The sequence below is a fragment of the Onychostoma macrolepis genome, chromosome 02 (assembly GCF_012432095.1).
Source record: "Onychostoma macrolepis isolate SWU-2019 chromosome 02, ASM1243209v1, whole genome shotgun sequence".
NCBI classification, from domain to species: domain Eukaryota; kingdom Metazoa; phylum Chordata; class Actinopteri; order Cypriniformes; family Cyprinidae; genus Onychostoma; species Onychostoma macrolepis.
The window spans coordinates 7,022,793-7,040,086 of NC_081156.1; the positions used below are offsets into that span (position 1 = coordinate 7,022,793).

At 35.9% G+C, this 17,294-nt stretch overlaps 1 protein-coding gene across 1 annotated transcript; it reads right to left on the bottom strand.

The window, feature by feature from the left end:
- Positions 1–579: 579 nt before the first annotated feature.
- LOC131525678 (leucine-rich repeat-containing protein 52) lies at positions 580–11,430 on the bottom strand. Its single transcript, XM_058753578.1, has 2 exons — positions 10,668–11,430; positions 580–1,168 (listed from the first exon to the last, which is right to left on the bottom strand). Exons 1-2 carry the CDS (start codon positions 11,305–11,307, stop codon positions 891–893), a joined length of 918 nt encoding a protein of 305 aa, XP_058609561.1. The 5' UTR covers positions 11,308–11,430; the 3' UTR covers positions 580–890.
- Positions 11,431–17,294: the final 5,864 nt, after the last annotated feature.

A 17,294-nucleotide genomic window follows, 5' to 3' on the forward strand; every position in this document is an offset into this window, starting at 1 on the left:
AAATCTAAACAAGTTGTGTTCCAAATCTGAGTTTAATATCTCAAAAAATGAGCTTTCAGTAAGATTTGATTTGGTTGCAGTACCAAATTTTCCTCATTAGATGCCAGCAAAACTTCGCTGGTGCACACAGTGGTTGGATTTGTGATTTACAGTAGAGTTTTTCTCTCTCAAATATTACAAGCACGCACACACTCACAATTTTTTTTATAACACGCATACAAACCACACTCTGACATCCATACCAACACACCCACACAATTATAGCTGCATTATTTATCCAATTGGTTCTATGCAGAAGCAGAAAACAGGAATTAAGCAAGCGTTTGCTTTATATGCCAAACCTGAAAAAATGGCACCATCTGGTAAAATTTTTAAGCCTTGCCAACAGAATGAAAGCATATTAACAAAAATTGCATCATTTTACAGTTAAACAGCACTGCGATTAAAATTGCAGTGTTAATGGGTTTCAATGGGGACATTTTTGTCATTTTGACATTTTTGGTCCTGAGAGGAACGCAGTTGAAAAATTTGTTCAAAAACAAACATTTACACACACACTGCAACTTTCAGCTATCGTTTTATTTTTTTAGCTCAACAGTGAACAATCTCATTTAGTTTTTTAGCTCGGCAATCACACACACAGGATTCATCTCGATCAGATCAGATGAAGGTACAGTATGGCAATCGACACAATGTGACACGATCATTGGATTCAAACGTTCGCCTTATTTTTCAGCTTTGAACGCAGCCCGTGTCTGCTGCTCACGATTGAGATTTCTCTGACACTCAGTCAAAATGATTGTCACCTCACTTTCTGTCACAACTCTCTGCCAGCACTCTTTATAGGACTGGACTCCGGTTTATGCTCAGGTATTTCTCAGGTGTTCCCCTTACCCACTTTGTCCTGTTTTAATTTCCTCCTCGATCACATCAACATTTGGTCTGTCGCTCCTCCATCTGACGCAGCGCTGGCAGAGCACTATCACCGTGCCAGCTGCCCACGCCAGCACTGTACCTACTCCAAAGATGATGAAACCAATGGCCACAAAGAACAGGTAGTCCTGGTGAGCCAGTCCTGGATGGCAATGTCTTCTCAGCCAAAGGCCCAACTCCGAGAGACGCTGCCCCCGTACGTGTGGAGGACCGTCACACACTGTCTGTCCCTCTTCTAGTCCCATAAAACACAGGAGAAAAGGTTTCATTAACCCCATAAACATTTGTATTGCTGGTATATTTAGCAACTTTATAAACAGGACAGCCTTACGTCATAACCACAGACACAAAATTGCAAAATTACAAGTATTCCATTTGATATATGTGAAAACATTTCAGATTTCAGATCTTTTTTTTTTTTAAATCAACAGTGAAATGACTTGAGCTGAAAAGTGTCACTGCTGTCTTCAGTCAGTTTCTTATCTTTAATTGAACTTGTTTCATAACTGATGAACTTTACACAGTTATCAAACTGAACTGACTGGAGCTGAATTATAACACTATTGTCTCTTTAGAGCTGCTTTACAGCAGAGTTGGGATTTGCCTCATATCTGATGAAGTTTGCATGACAGATTCTGTTACGTTTTCTGTTTATCACTGTGAAGCTGCTTTGAAACTATCTGTATTATGTAAAGCACTGTGTAAATAAAGGTGACTTGAGTTGAGCTTATATCAGGTCCGACCGCTGAATTACACATACGATGCACATACTATACACATACGATGCCAGGTCTGTTTAGACCCAAGGAATCATTATTTTATAAAGCAGTCAAGCAGTTTAATATTTTTCAACTAAAGCCTCGTTGTATCTTTTCAGCAACTTTTCATTAATGAGTGAATGTGAAAAAATGACAGTTTTGACTGTTTCCATGTTATTACTGCATTTCCCCTTTTTAATGAATAAATTGAGAAATTCTTTAAAATTTCAAACTACACATGAACCACGTGTGTATATATAGGTGAGAAATTTTATTTGAATATATCATTGAATGAAATGTACAAGAACATATAATGTGAGAATTACCAGTATAAACCCCACTAGAATTAACACTATACTGTTACAGTCCAAATGTATGAAACCTACGTATTTATTTCTAACAAACAACATTAAAACAACATAAATATTACTCTGAAAAGTTTTCAAAATAAACACATTTATTTTACTTGCATATCCTTTCACTTTCAGATAAAAAAATTGATCAAATTTTCATGCTGCAATGGTTTGTTAATAGGCGTACATACTCATGTACAAAATAGTGTGTGAAATATGGGGAAAAGGCTAAATTTATATTACAAACATTTTTTAAAACACTAATTTAACCTCATAGATAATTTTACAAAAAAATATTTTTGACACCTATGGTACTCCATACATATGTGGGTCTAAAATGACCCAAACACAAAATGTGTAACTATTGTTTTGAATGCTATATCTCGTAATCAGACTACAGTTACTTTTTATAATAATAATAATATTACATATTATTCAAACAATAGCAAGAAATTATTCATAATCTATGTATTCTCTCTAATTCCTCTTTTTTTATCTTTTAATTTACTTTTTTTTTCTAAAATAGTCTACCGCTTATATAGATTCAGAAAATCCAGTTTTGTGGACATTCACACATAGACTAGTCGTCAGGTGGCGACAGGATTGGACCACTGGATTTACAAAAATCTTTTCAGGTTTAAGAAGTGTTTCAACATTGCATCAACTACTGATGAACACATTCATTTTTATTTGAATTATCACTCAGTAGGTTATTTAACCATGTATTATTATGTATTATCGAAAGGCTTTTGTCTTTCAAATTCATTCAAATGCACATATTCTCATTATTTCTTATTTGCAGACATAATTACTTTAAAGGGGTGGTCAATCAGCAATTCTGTAAAAGACAGTTTCTCCCTTTGCATTGAACTTTGAACGTCATAACTTTGCAGATGTTGTTTATGCTCAAACAGCAACATTACACACTAATTAAAAAAGTGAAATCATAATCAATGACGAAAAAAAAAAAAAAGAATGAAAAATAATGCATAGAATCAGCTGAAAAAAAAAAAAAAAAATCAATGACGCCTTTACGTACCCCTGAGATTTTAAAATAAATATATAATTAAGTATCACATTTGCATGTTCACGGTTCTCTGACATTGGTTAATGGTTATATGGCGTGCAGATACACAACACTAATGTAATTTTACATTTTTATGATTAAATTACTTGTTAGCCTTTCATTAAACTCACAAACCCCCTGCAGTTCCTTTACGCGCCCAGTTTGGGAAACCTTGATGTTATATAGGCTAATGTTTAATGCACTTCATGTTGTTAATTTAAAGGAATATATTTGATCTCTCTTTGTAATTTTACATAATTATGGTTCAAGATTATCCTGTTTAAATCAATGTGATAAACAAGTTAGGTCAAAAGTAATCAAAAAGCAATCTGATTATATTACCTAAAATGTGTAATGTAATGTTACTGACTACAATTTTTGTCATGTAATTTGGAATCAGTAAAGGATTATAATTTGTAAGTAATCTACCCAGCTCTAAAAAATAAAAGTAATGATGTGTATTTTGAGAGTCTTAAACCATTTGCAACGTTTTGTTCCCTTATTACAAACCGTGCATTTTTTCTCTTTAAGGTAAAATTGGACCCGAATGCATTATGAGAGTTAATTCAGTCAGCTATTAAATTCCCTGTACTATACTCAAGACTAAATGTCATAAAATGCTTGCTTTAAGGTTAGCATAATTAGCAGTGGAAATGAGCTTTCCTGATTCAGCAGTGGAAATTAAAGCAGTGCTCTTTGTCATCGTTACATACATGGATATTATGTTACCTTAGACACTGACACACTGAATAATTCACAGCCACGGCTGTCCTCTGTTCCGGCTCAGTCATTTAGTCTTTGTACTTATGCTTCTGTAAGGAGACACGTCTACTGCTGCTCCAATTCTCTCTTCATTTTCACTTCATTAAGTATTCTTTAAATAGAAATGGTCACTAGTATCATTATAAGTAGTGATGTCCTCCTTAACAAACACTACTAATAAATGTGTGTCCATGAGGAGTTTAATGTACTGTACCTCCTTACAGTAATCTCACTATTTTCCACTGTCTCTATCCCTCAGTTACTTTCTCCCTAGTCGTGGTGACTAAATACCCACAATCCATCTGATGTGCAGGGCTTGCATGGTATGCCTCTTCCTTTATCTTTTTGTCATCCAATAACTTTTGTACTTATGCCATATTTATTTTCAACCTCACTCTTTGAAAATGGCTTCAAAGCTATTCACTTTTATTAAAATAAATATACAAATAGTTGATATGTTTATGTAACAAGCACTTTAAAATCACTTACATATTGACAAATACTTAATATTGAGACAGTGTGCACTGACAGCTGTACAGATGTATAATAATAGTACATATGCTATAGTATATATGCTATAACATATACAGGTGCTGGTCATATAATTAGAATATCATCAAAAAGTTGATTTATGTCACTAATTCCATTCAAAAAGTGAAACTTGTATATTATATTCATTCATTACACACAGACTGATATATTTCAAATGTTTATTTCTTTTAATTTTGATGATTAGAGCTTACAGCTCATGAAAGTCAAAAATCAGTATCTCAAAATATTAGAATATTACTTAAGACCAATACAAAGAAAGGATTTTTAGAAATCTTGGCCAACTGAAAAGTATGAAAATGAAAAGTATGAGCATGTACAGCACTCAATACTTAGTTGGGGCTCCTTTTGCCTTAATTACTGCAGCAATGTGGCGTGGCATGGAGTCGATCAGTCTGTGGCACTGCTCAGGTGTTATGAGAGCCCAGGTTGCTCTGATAGTGGCCTTCAGCTCATCTGCATTGTTGGGTCTGGTGTCTGTCTCTCATCTTCCTCTTGAGATTCTCTCTGGGGTTCAGGTCAGGCGAGTTTGCTGGCCAATCAAGCACAGTACCACTATGGTCATTGAACCAGCTTTTGGTACCTTTGGCAGTGTGGGCAGGTGCCAAGTCCTGCTGGAAAATGAAATCAGCATCTCCATAAAGCTTGTCAACAGAAGGAAGCATGAAGTGCTCTAAAATTTCCTGGTAGATGGCTGTGTTGACTGTGGACTTCAGAAAACACAGTGGACCAACACCAGCAGATGACATGGCAGCCCAAATCATCACTGACTGTGGAAACTTCACACTGGACTTCAAGCAACATGGATTCTGTGCCTCTCCACTCTTCCTCCAGACTCTGGGACCTTGATTTCCAAATGAAATGTTAAATTTACTTTCATCTGAAAAGAGGACTTTGGACCACTGAGCAACAGTCCAGTTCTTTTTCTCCACAGCCCAGGTAAGATGCTTCTGACGTTGTCTCTGGTTCAGAAGTGGCTTGGTAGCCCTTTTCCTGAAGACTTCTGAGCGTGGTGACTCTTGATGCACTGACTCCAGCTTCAGTTTTCTCCTTGTGAAGCTCTCCCAAGTGTTTGAATCGGCTTTGCTTGACTGTATTCTCAAGCTTGCGGTCATCCCTGTTGCTTGTGCACCTTTTCCTACCCAAATTCTTCCTTCCAGTCAACTTTGCATTTAATATGCTTTGATACAGCACTCTGTAAACAGCCACACCTTTCAGTAATGACCTTCTGTGACTTACCCTCATTGTGGAGGGTGTCAATGTTCGTCTTCTGGATCATTGCCAAGTCAGCAGTCTTCCCCATTATTGTGGTTTCAAAGAACAAGAGATACCCAGAATTTATACTGTAGGGATGGTCATTTATTCAAACTCAAATGTAAATATTCTAATATTTTGAAATACTGATTTTTGACTTTCGTGAGCTGTAAGCTCTAATCATCAAAATTAAAAGAAATAAACATTTGAAATATATCAGTCTGTGTGTAATGAATGAATATAATATACACGTTTCACTTTTTGAATGGAATTAGTGAAATAAATCAACTTTTTGATGATATTCTAATTATATGACCAGCACCTGTAAGCTGTCAAGCTGACAAATTATAATTCAGATTTAAAATACTTAAAAATTAGAGTACACACTAATGCTCCAACAGTATTATCATGTAAATAAATTATATATATATATATATATATATATATATATATATATACATACAGTAATATGCTAAGTGACTAGATGTAAATACCGGTATATATACATATATATATATATATATATATATATATATATATATATACTGTATACAGTATCTCACAGAAGTGAGTACACTCCTCACATTTTTGTAAATATTTTGTTATATCTTTTCATGTGACAACACTGAAGAAAGACACTTTGCTACAATGTAAAGTAGTGAGTATACAACTTGTATAACAGTGCAAATTTGCTGTCCCCTCAAAATAACTCAACACACAGCCATTAATGTCTAAACCATTGGCCACAAAAGTGAGTACACCCCTAAGTGAAAATGTTCAAATTGAGCCCAAAGTGTCAATATTTTGTGTGGCCACCATTATTTTCCAGCACTGCCTTAACCCTCTTGGGCATGGAGTTCACCAGAGCTTCACGGGTTGCCACTGGAGTCCTCTTCCACTCCTCCATGATGACATCACGGAGCTGGTGGATGTTAGAGACCTTGCGCTCCTCCACCTTCTGTTTGAGGATGCCCCACAGATGCTCAATAGGGTTTAGGTCTGGAGACATGCTTGGCCAGTCCATCACCTTTACCCTCAGCTTCTTTAGCAAGGCAGTGGTCGTCTTGGAGGTGTGTTTGGGGTCGTTATCATGTTGGAATACTGCCCTGCAACCCAGTCTCTGCTTCAGTATGTCACAGTACATGTTGGCATTCATGGTTCCCTCAGTGAACTGTAGTTCCCCAGTGCCGGCAGCACTCATGCAGCCCAGACCATGACACTCCCACCACCATGCTTGACTGTAGGCAAGACATACTTGTCTATACTCCTCACCTGGTTGCCGCGACACACGCTTGACACCATCTGAACCAAATAAGTTTATCTTGGTCTCATCAGACCACAGGACATGGTTCCAGTAATCAATGTCCTTAGTCTGCTTGTCTTCAGCAAACTGTTTGCAGGCTTTCTTGTGCATCATCTTTAGAAGTGGCTTCCTTCTGGGATGACAGCCATGCAGACTAATTTGATGCAGTGTGCGGCGTATGGTCTGAGCACTGGCAGGCTGACCCCCCAGCACTCATACGTCTATTTCCCAAACACAACCTCTGGATATGAAGCTGAGCACGTGCACTCAACTTCTTTGGTCGACCATGGCGAGGCCTGTTCTGAGTGGAACCGGTCCTGTTAAACCGCTGTATGGTTTTGGCCACCGTGCTGCAGCTCAGTTTCAGGGTCTTGGCAATCTTCTTATATCCTACGCCATCTTTATGTAGAGCAACAATTCTTTTTTTCAGATCCTCAGAGAGTTCTTTGCCATGAGGTGCCATGGTGAACTTCCAGTGACCAGTATGAGAGAGTGAGAGTGATAACACCAAATTTAACACACCTGCTCCCCATTCACACCTGACACCTTGTAATACTAACGAGTCACATGACACCGGGGAGAGAAAATGGCTAATTGGGCCCAATTTGGACATTTTCACTTAGGGGTGTACTCACTTTTGTGGCCAGCGGTTTAGACATTAATGGCTGTGTGTTGAGTTATTTTGAGGGTACAGCAAATTTACACTGTTATACAAGCTGTACACTCACTACTTTACATTGTAGCAAAGTGTCATTTCTTCAGTGTTGTCACATGAAAAGATATAATAAAATATTTACAAAAATGTGAGGGGTGTACTCACTTCTGTGAGATACTGTATATAAAATGTATAGTGTTTCTAATTGGTTGTTTTTAAAATCAGTAAAACATGTTTTAATATGGTGATACACTGATACTATTATGTCTATTGTCTCTCAAATTATTGTAAATCTGTAATCCGATGTTCAAAAAATTATTGTTTTTGTTTAAAAGACCAAATAAAATAATTTACATTTTTAATGTGCAGTAATTTATGCAAAGTGAATATTTTTAAAAAAAAAAAAAAAAAAATTGGAAGGAAGTTTGGAAAGAAGTATAATGTCGAAGTTTGAAAGGAAAGAAGTTTATAAGGAAGTTTGAATGGAAGGAAAGAAGGAAGGCCTCTGCTTCCAACCACTAAAATATGGAAATAACTTTCACTGTACCTTCTGATCACAATGCAAAAAAGTCAGGTTCATCCAGGTTGATCAGAATTTTTGTTGTTTTCCAGTACAAATGTCTAAAGATCCTTAAATCAAGATACATTTACTTGAGAAGCAAAATGACATAAAATAAGAAGTCTTGTTTTTATGAGAAACTGATCAAAATGTGATTTAATCAAGTGACTTCATGATTAAAAACGAACAAATATCTGCCAGTGGGCTCTCCCATTGACTGCTTTAATATGGAGATATTATCATGTCTGTTATTATTTATCTGTAAAACAATATTCACAAAAAAGAGGTGTTTTTTAAATGTGCGCAATTTCTGAAAAAGTGAAAGTGTTTAATGCGAGCAAGAACATCATTTACTGTAATTTCTGGGCGATTCACAGCTGTGTTCTCCTTCTGTCTGCAGTTAATGTTACAGCAGGGCTCCGGGTCCAAATAAACCCCTACACAGCCAGTGAAAGGTAAAAATAGGCCAGCACATATGGGACTACAGCAGCTTAGAGCAGTGGATGAGATCTTATTTGCGTTTGATCTTTCATTGTTGTGTGAATAGTTGCATGTTAATTTGTAGAGCAAAATAATTAGCTGCACTTGAGGGAATACATCTGGGCCAATTAAAGCAGGAGATGTCTGCTTATTCCTCACACTGTGCGTGTTTGTTTTATGTGTCTGTGTGTGAGTGTTTAGTGTGGCTTTGTGCACTATAAGAGACCCTCAGCAGCCTAAATATAACTGGTTATAATGGGACTCTATAAACATTCCTGAAAGATGAAGTCATCTTAAATATGAGATATGAGCTTAAACAATCATGCAGCTAATGTGTGTGTATACACTGTATGTATATTTGCGCATGTTTATCTATCTATCTATCTATCTATCTATCTATCTATCTATCTATCTATCTATCTATCTATCTATCTATCAATGCATCACATACCCGTGAATCATTCAGACGACCTTTACAAATCCAATGGCTGCTGTAAGTCTATTTTCCTTTAAGCCTTTAATGACTGAACAGAACTAGTTGATGCATTCATTGTTAATAGAGGGCTATTGTGACCTAAATCTAAAATAGTGGCCAATAGCATGCAAGCATTTATTTATATTAACAAATGCAGATTAGAAAATCATTGGATATATTTTCAAATACTTGAATGTCATGAAACTTTTATTTATATTTTCTAGTGGGCAACTTTTTTCAGGGGCTGCAGGTTTTATGAAGGTGAATTTAAGACTTTTTAAGACCAAGTAAAGAAAATTTAAGAATAAATTGAATGGAACAAAATACATCAATATGGGCTCAAAATGTATTTCAATTAGCAATGCTTCAAAGTTCAACTTCCACTAGATCTAATAGATCTCTATTACTCCATTTTTATTATTTTATTTATTTATTTATTTATTTGTTCCTGTTCTCCAGTGCAAATGTCTAAAAGATTCTTAAATAAATACATTTACTTGGGAAGCAAAATTAAATAAAATAAAAAGTCTTGTTTTTATGAGAAACTGCTAAAAACGTTTATGATTAAAACATAAGCAAATATTTGTCAATGGGCTCAGAAAAGTCAACTTAATTCAACAGGAAAACAAGTTTTCATAGCAGATATCATGACAGAAGTTGGTTCTTGTTTTATGCATAAATGTACATTTACATATTTAGCAGACGTTTTTATCCAAAGCAACTTACATTGCATTCAAGTTACAGTTTTTACCAGCTCTTGCTTTCCTTGGGAATCGAACCCATGATCTTGGCGTTGCTAGCGCCATGCTCTACTATTTGAGCTACAGGAAAGCGTACTTAATTGTGTTTCATTTATCAGAAAACAAGACTTTATATGTTCAATTTGTATCTTAAGTAAATATATCTTGATTGAAGGATGCTTGAAAAACAAGACAAAAATACAGAGGAAGATGTATTTATTTATTTTGCAGTGCATGCAACATTTAATGCCATGACTTTATGAATTGAAGACGTTCTGCTCTGATTTAAGACCTTTTTAGGCCTTAATGTGTGGAAGGGTGAATTAATACTTTTTAAAACCAGCAGCAACTCAGCAATACTTTTATCCAAAGCACAGTGCACTTATTTGTTTATTAGTAGGCTAAATTTTTTATTTGTCTATTTAATTTTTATTTTAATTTTTTTTTATTCATGCATTAATTTATTTTTGAATGTGGAAGACTGAGGAGTATTGTAACAGGGTGATTTTTAACATCATTAGTTTTAGAAATAAACTAATGACCACTGCTTTCCTGAGGTGACAGTATAAATCTATGCATAAAATATCAAAACCACTGAGTTACAGATCTAAAACAAAACAGTGTTTCAGCATTATTGTCCAACCTCCCTTGTCAAGCTATATGGTAACAATATATTAATCAAGAGTAAGGTTATTAAATAAAGTTATTTTAAAAGTTTTGCCTCATATGCATGCCTAAAACGGCAAACACAACAGCTCCTAGACCCCAAATACAGCCTACCTTGAAACTTGAAGGTGTCCGTGTGCATCCATAAGCAGAGCTCCTCCGCGTCGCAGGCGCACAGCCACGGGTTCCCGCTGAGCCCGAGAGACCGGAGCCCGCCTAGAGCCGTGAGGGAGCTCACGTTGAGTCTGCTCAGGTTGTTCCTGCTGATATCCAGCACCTGAAGAGCACTGGCATGCGAGAAAGCCTGAGGGTGAAAGTCTGAGAGCCTGGGGTTATCCGTCAGTCTCAGCATCATCAGACTCTCCAGCGCGCTGAACGTCTGCTCCTCTATCTTATAGAAGGAGTTGAAGGACAGGTCCAGATACGCCAGCTTTCTCAGGTTCCCAAATGTGGATTCGGAGATGTGTGTGAGGGAGTTATTGCTGCAGTCCAGATACGTGAGGTCAGATAGGTAATTGAGGTCGAGCGCGGGTAAATCAGGGATGCGGTTGTTGGACAGGATGAGCTGGCGGGTGGTCAGCGGGAGTCCCGTTGGGAATCTGCTGAGATTTTGCTCAGCGCACTGGACCACATGCTGGTCATCACATACACAGCGCTCCGGGCAGCCCGGGGGGATCGAGGACGCCACATGCACCAAAAGCACCAGCAGTATCTGTGCGGGTTCCGGGACACAAGCTGTGGCGGCGAGCGTCATGAAGTCTTCACGGGCTGTGGATACGCCGAGAACCTCCACAGAGAAAACAACACCCTCTGATGCCCCCTCAGTGTGTGTGTGTGTGTGTGTGAGAGAGAGAGTGAGTGAGAGAGAGAGAAAGAGTGTGAGTGCCGCGCTTCTTTCTTTCAGCGCTGTACAGTTGGAGACATGCTGGGTCAAAATGTAAATTTAGTGTTAATCGCGATTAATCGCATCCAAAATAAACGTTTTTGTGTACATAGGCTAACATGTGTGTGTACTGTGTATATTTATGTATATATAAATACACACACATGCATGTATATATATTTAAGAAAAATATGTTATGTTTATATATTAAATATATTTACATATAATATAAATTGTATGAATATAAAATAAATATATACATGTAAATATTTTCTAAATATATAGTGTATGTGTGTCTTTATATATACATAATAAATATACACAGTACACACACATATATTATGCACACAAAAACTTTTATTTTGGATGCGATTAATCGCGAATATGTAAAGGTGACAAAAACTAATAAAAAAGTTTAATATGCATATGTTAAGTAAACGAAAGTCAGACAGGTTTTATTTAAAACATTTTTCTTATCTCTTACATTTAATTGGCTAAGAAATCTAATTCACTGCTGGACAATTACCAATAATTTGTATTCTGTAATATTTTTTCCTATATTTTTCTAATTGCAATTTTATGATTTGTTCATTCATATACTACACGTTTTTCCATTTTTATCACAGATTAAGGCAGAAAATATATTTTATAGTTTCTATAGGCTAGTGTAATAAATACTATGTACTACTAACACTACTAATACTAAATACTACTAACACACATATATATTGTATATTGTATTATCTTCACGTTTTTTATTCCGCTTATCCACAGCAATAGCTGGATACTTTTGTCCATACTAGGGATTTCGATCGCCAGGAGCAGATTTGGGCACCCCTGTTCTACACCCATGACAAAAGTAATTGCATTTATGTACACTATTTATTTTATTTATTATATTATTATTTACAAATGTTTTGAATTAATGACTATAATATCAAGTGGCATGCCTGTAAAAAAATCTGTTAAATTTACAGTAAAATAACAGAAGTTGTGGTTGCCAGAACTTCAGCTTAAAAAACCGGTGGCACCCATGGTACACCCATTAATAAGGCAATTTTAATTTTTATTTTGATGTAGGTCACCAAAATTCATCTCCACCCAAATGGAAGTCAGCTGTGGATTGTTTGAAAAATGCATGCTCTGGAATTTTATAAACTCGTCCTAGGTTTTTCATCCGATTGATACCAAACTCAGTCAACATGATCTCACAACACTGAGGATGCTAAATTGTGAAGGTATTTTTGATATCTCGAGGTGAGGTTAAAAAAAAGGGAAGCAGGAAGTGTGTTACTGTTTTTGACCAAACTTCATCAGTTTGTTTGTTGAAGGAGGCCGATCACATAGATGTGACTATTGGGAGTCAGTTATAGTGCTACCATCTGGCAGCAGGAAGTGTGTCATTTTCAAAATACCTGATTTGCTTCAAATTTAATCAGAATAATGTCAAAACAAAGCAGATGTAAAACTGAAGGGATTCTTGATGTCTTAAATTCTGTTGCCATGGCAACGTGTCAAACTTGAAAATTCTTTTTGTTTATACTCCTCCAATTGACCGTTCGCAAAGAACCCGGATATTATGTGCTACCGCTGCTATCTATGGAGCCATGTGCTTTTTTAAACCATTTTCATAGGTTTCACGTTATATTGTTGGCTCGGAAAATATGTCAATGAGCATGCCCAGTAGCCGCAGCTGTATCCCTTCCCTTCTAGCCTTAACCGCAAATCAGACAGGAGAGTAGATTAACTTCGGTGGTGTTCCGCAGTTGATATAAAATATTTTCTGATGTTTATGTTCATTTCGTGCTTACTTATATATGAAAAGACGATCGGTTCACATGTTTGAACTGAGGCAATATAGTGATCTGTAACGACACATTGAAGAGCCACAAAACGGTATTTATTGTTTGAATTTCTTTAAAAATGACAAACTTTAAAAGCTGAGAGTCCTTAAATCTTGTTTCATATCAGAAGTGAAGGAGTGGATGCCGAGCTGCCATATCCTTCATATTGATATTAATTATATTATTATATTATTTCTTGTTTGACTATTAATCAAGTTATGGCAAGAGTGAAATGTGTAACCTTATGTGCGCTTATGAGATATTACAGAATCCTGCTTTATGCTGTACTTCTACTCTCTAAGATGATGACTTCATAGTGTGTGTGTAACGAAGGCAAGGAGGCCTTGAAGTTCTGATAAGTGCTCTGTGTGTATGTGTGTGTGCTGGTAGCTCTCTCTCTGTGTGTTAGAAGACTGTCTCTGTCAGCTACCGCCATCCTGACCAAAAATAGGTGTCCGGGAGACACCTATCTTGTATGATCCCTGATTGCTGACGTCTGCCCGATCTGATAGCAATATGTTTGAAGCGTTTACGTCCATGTGTGGAGATTGTCTAAGTTTATCTAGGTTTTAGAACCTATCAGAATTTCGATGACTTATGCATTGACGCAATTAGCAACCTCTGTTAGGGTATAATTGCTGGTGTTTTTGACATGTACGCAGAGCAGCCTACGAACTCGATTGTGAGTCTTGAAGCTGACTTCAGCTGATGAAACTGCAAACTGTCTTCAGTAAATTTTCTTCATTTTTGATCGAATCTCTTGACTTCTGGTCTTTATTCAACACACCTGGTCCGAGGGTCTTTACTGTAAATTCCCCTACAGAAGTAACCTGCTCTGTATTGTCTGTCTGCACGTTGTCAGTGTCCTCTTTGCTCTGCGATGTATTTTTCACTGTGTGAGAACATGATTTGTAGTGTGAGAGCGGAATTGTTTGTCAGGGATAGCAACAGTAACTAAGGAGGGCGGGTCTTTGTGAACGGTCAATTGCTGTGATACGATTAACATCAAACTTTGTCTTCATGATGCCAAAACACTGAGAAACAGTTTTTGGATATCTCAAACGGTGTTGCCATGTCGATTTATTAAAGTAATGGCAAAAAACTAAACAGCAGTTGTCATAGCCTATCTTTAAAGTGCCCAAATTCCTCAAAACTTTTTACATATGGAGAACAAGTCATTCTGAGGAAACATGCTTAGTTTCATGTATTTCTGATGCTCAAGGTCCTAAAAGCAAATTAAAAACTATCAGACTATTTCAGCTGACAGATGAAGGCTGTAATTCTAAGGTTGTCCTCTAGAATAAGAAATCTTTCAAGCCTGATCTTTATCCTGTCTGTTTCCATCCATTAGAATGACAAATAAATGCATAGAATCAGTTGATATGTACTGTCAATTTAGTTTAATATAATTATTTTTATAAATGCTTAGATAATTCAAATAATCAAAATTGTACTAGATCATTAAAAGTTTTATAAAACGGATAGTTCCTGTCCTTGATTCTGATTGGTTGAGCCGCATTAGAATCTGTTGTAAATTACTCTTCAAACATACACCTCATTGTTTCTGCATCTGTGTGTTGCTCGGCAACCACTTTGTTGCAACTACAACCATTTCTGACGAACTACATTGTTTGCAGGAAGAATGTTTTTATTAATATCATTACATTTTATTTGTTTCGTTTTATTTTGTGAAACCATGCTACGTATATGGAATAACCGTTTTATAAAAGCAATAAGGCAGTCTGGCAGTAAAGTGCAGTAAAGTGAATTTATAACAGCTTAGGGGGTTTTAGGCACTCTGCTCTGCGTCGAGCTTAACAACGCTCCTTAGTTGTTATAAATTCACTGTAAATCACAGCTTCTTGGGGCTTATTGTTTTAATATATCCTTCCCTTTCTGAGTGTATCTGTTTCACACTTTTGATATTCTAGAGTAACCCTTTCATTGCTGTGACTCAACAACCAGACTGCCAGAGGGTTAAATGTATGAGCCTGCTGTGCTCTGTTTTCCTGATGCCACTGGGGTGGCGGTGGCACCTGGGGCTTGGGCCCGTCATCGCTGCTTGCAGCTATATTATCTGTTTTGTAGTCTACTTTTATAATATACTAACAACCACCAAAAAACACAGGTGATAATGAGAAAACGTCATGATTAATCAAAGCTCATGCATCACAAGTAGCTCTTCCACAAGTTGAAGTAAATTATAGATAGAAGGTGCATAGTGTCATTCACACAAATAATAAACACCATCATGGTAACGACATGATAAAATAATATAATAAACATTCATATAACAACAAAAGATGTAACATAAACCCTAATGTTCAGAACTGATAAGAAAAAATAAATAAATAAAAAGAAGCAGTTAATTCAATGAACCATCAAAGGTGAAGTGCAACAAAGGGAATTGTGGGAGTGTTTATTCATGTTTTTTTCACTGTAAATTATAAGAAGACTTGTTCTTTTCAACTTCCAAAAACCGTGAATTTTACGGTATTTTTTCAGTAATAATTTCCCATTAGATTTATTAGTTTTTCATATTAAGGGAACTCAATTAACAGCCATTTTTACAGTCTTTCACCTGTCACTTTTTTTTTTTTATTATTTCATTTGATTTTTTAACAGTGCATTAAGACGTAGCCTAACGAGAGTGTACTTACTGTTTTCCCACAAACACATTTAAAGGGTAAAAATATATATTTTTTAATGAATGTTGTTGTGTTTATACCATCTCACAACCAATGGTGACACTGCACCCCCCCCCCCCCCACCCCCCCAAAAAAGAAAGAAAGAATAGAAAATAAGAAAAGTCTTGAAATTGGTTCAGGAATTCCCTTGGTTTACAGTTTTTCCTAATATGAATTGGTCAAAACTGAAGTCAGACTGTCAAAACTCTTCACACAGTCCGTAAAACAAAAGTCTGTGTGGACCAAACTGTTAAATCATTTTTCATTTTTTTCACACAAAATGCATTCAGTGACCACATCTGCATGAACTCTTGTCATTTGTACTCCATCACCTGTAAATCACTATATTTTCAGCACATTTTTCAAATTCTAACACTGCTTTCAAAACTGTAAAATGATGTTCTGCAGTAATAATATTCAACTTTAACTGTCCTTGTGTTTCATTTGGAAAACACTGCTGCTTAAAACACTACTTTAAATATACCTAACTTGATCACTTAGAAATCAAAACTTTTTTTTTTTGTTTTTTTGTGAAAGAAAGAAATTCTGTCCCTTGCAATTCTGTTTATAGTGTAAATACTGAATATGCATTCATTCATGCATTTTGGTAAATGCTGATAATCGCACCTGCTGCAGTCAGTCAATGCAGCCTCCAAATGTCCTCCTTCTGTCAACTTCCATTACTGTAAACTCATTCATTCTCCTCAATCACTGTCGCTTGCATTAGTTTTGCTGACATCTCAAGGCACTAAAATAATGAGATATATCCATTACAATGAACAGGTCTGCAGTTCCAGTTTCCAATTTCAGAATGTGCAAGATGAAATCTGGTGTGTAACCTGCTGTAATATTATATTCAATGTCTTAATTGAGTCATTAAAAAAAAAATCATAAAATTGTTGCCTTTAAGAAACGGTTTGTCCTTTTTATACTTTTTTCTTTTTAGAACACATAAAACTTCCAAACTCACAGGGAATGTGAAGAGAACAATAGAACATGAACATATATAAGAACAAACATCACATTAAAATAATCTCAATTAAAAAACAGAGAGTTTAAATAAATTTTGCATTTGTAAATTTAACATTTAAGAAAACAATCAACAGGCCGATAATAAAATGAATTCCTCTTCATCAACAATTAATAATGAATAAAATTATTAGTTATTCATCTTAAAATAAATAATTAATGTCCAGCGCATTAATGTTAGACACCTGTTATATGTGACCCTGGACCACAAAACCAGTCTCAAGCAGCACAGGTATAGATTTTTCTTTTATGACAAAAATCATTAGGATATTAAGTAAAGATCATGTTCCATGAAGAT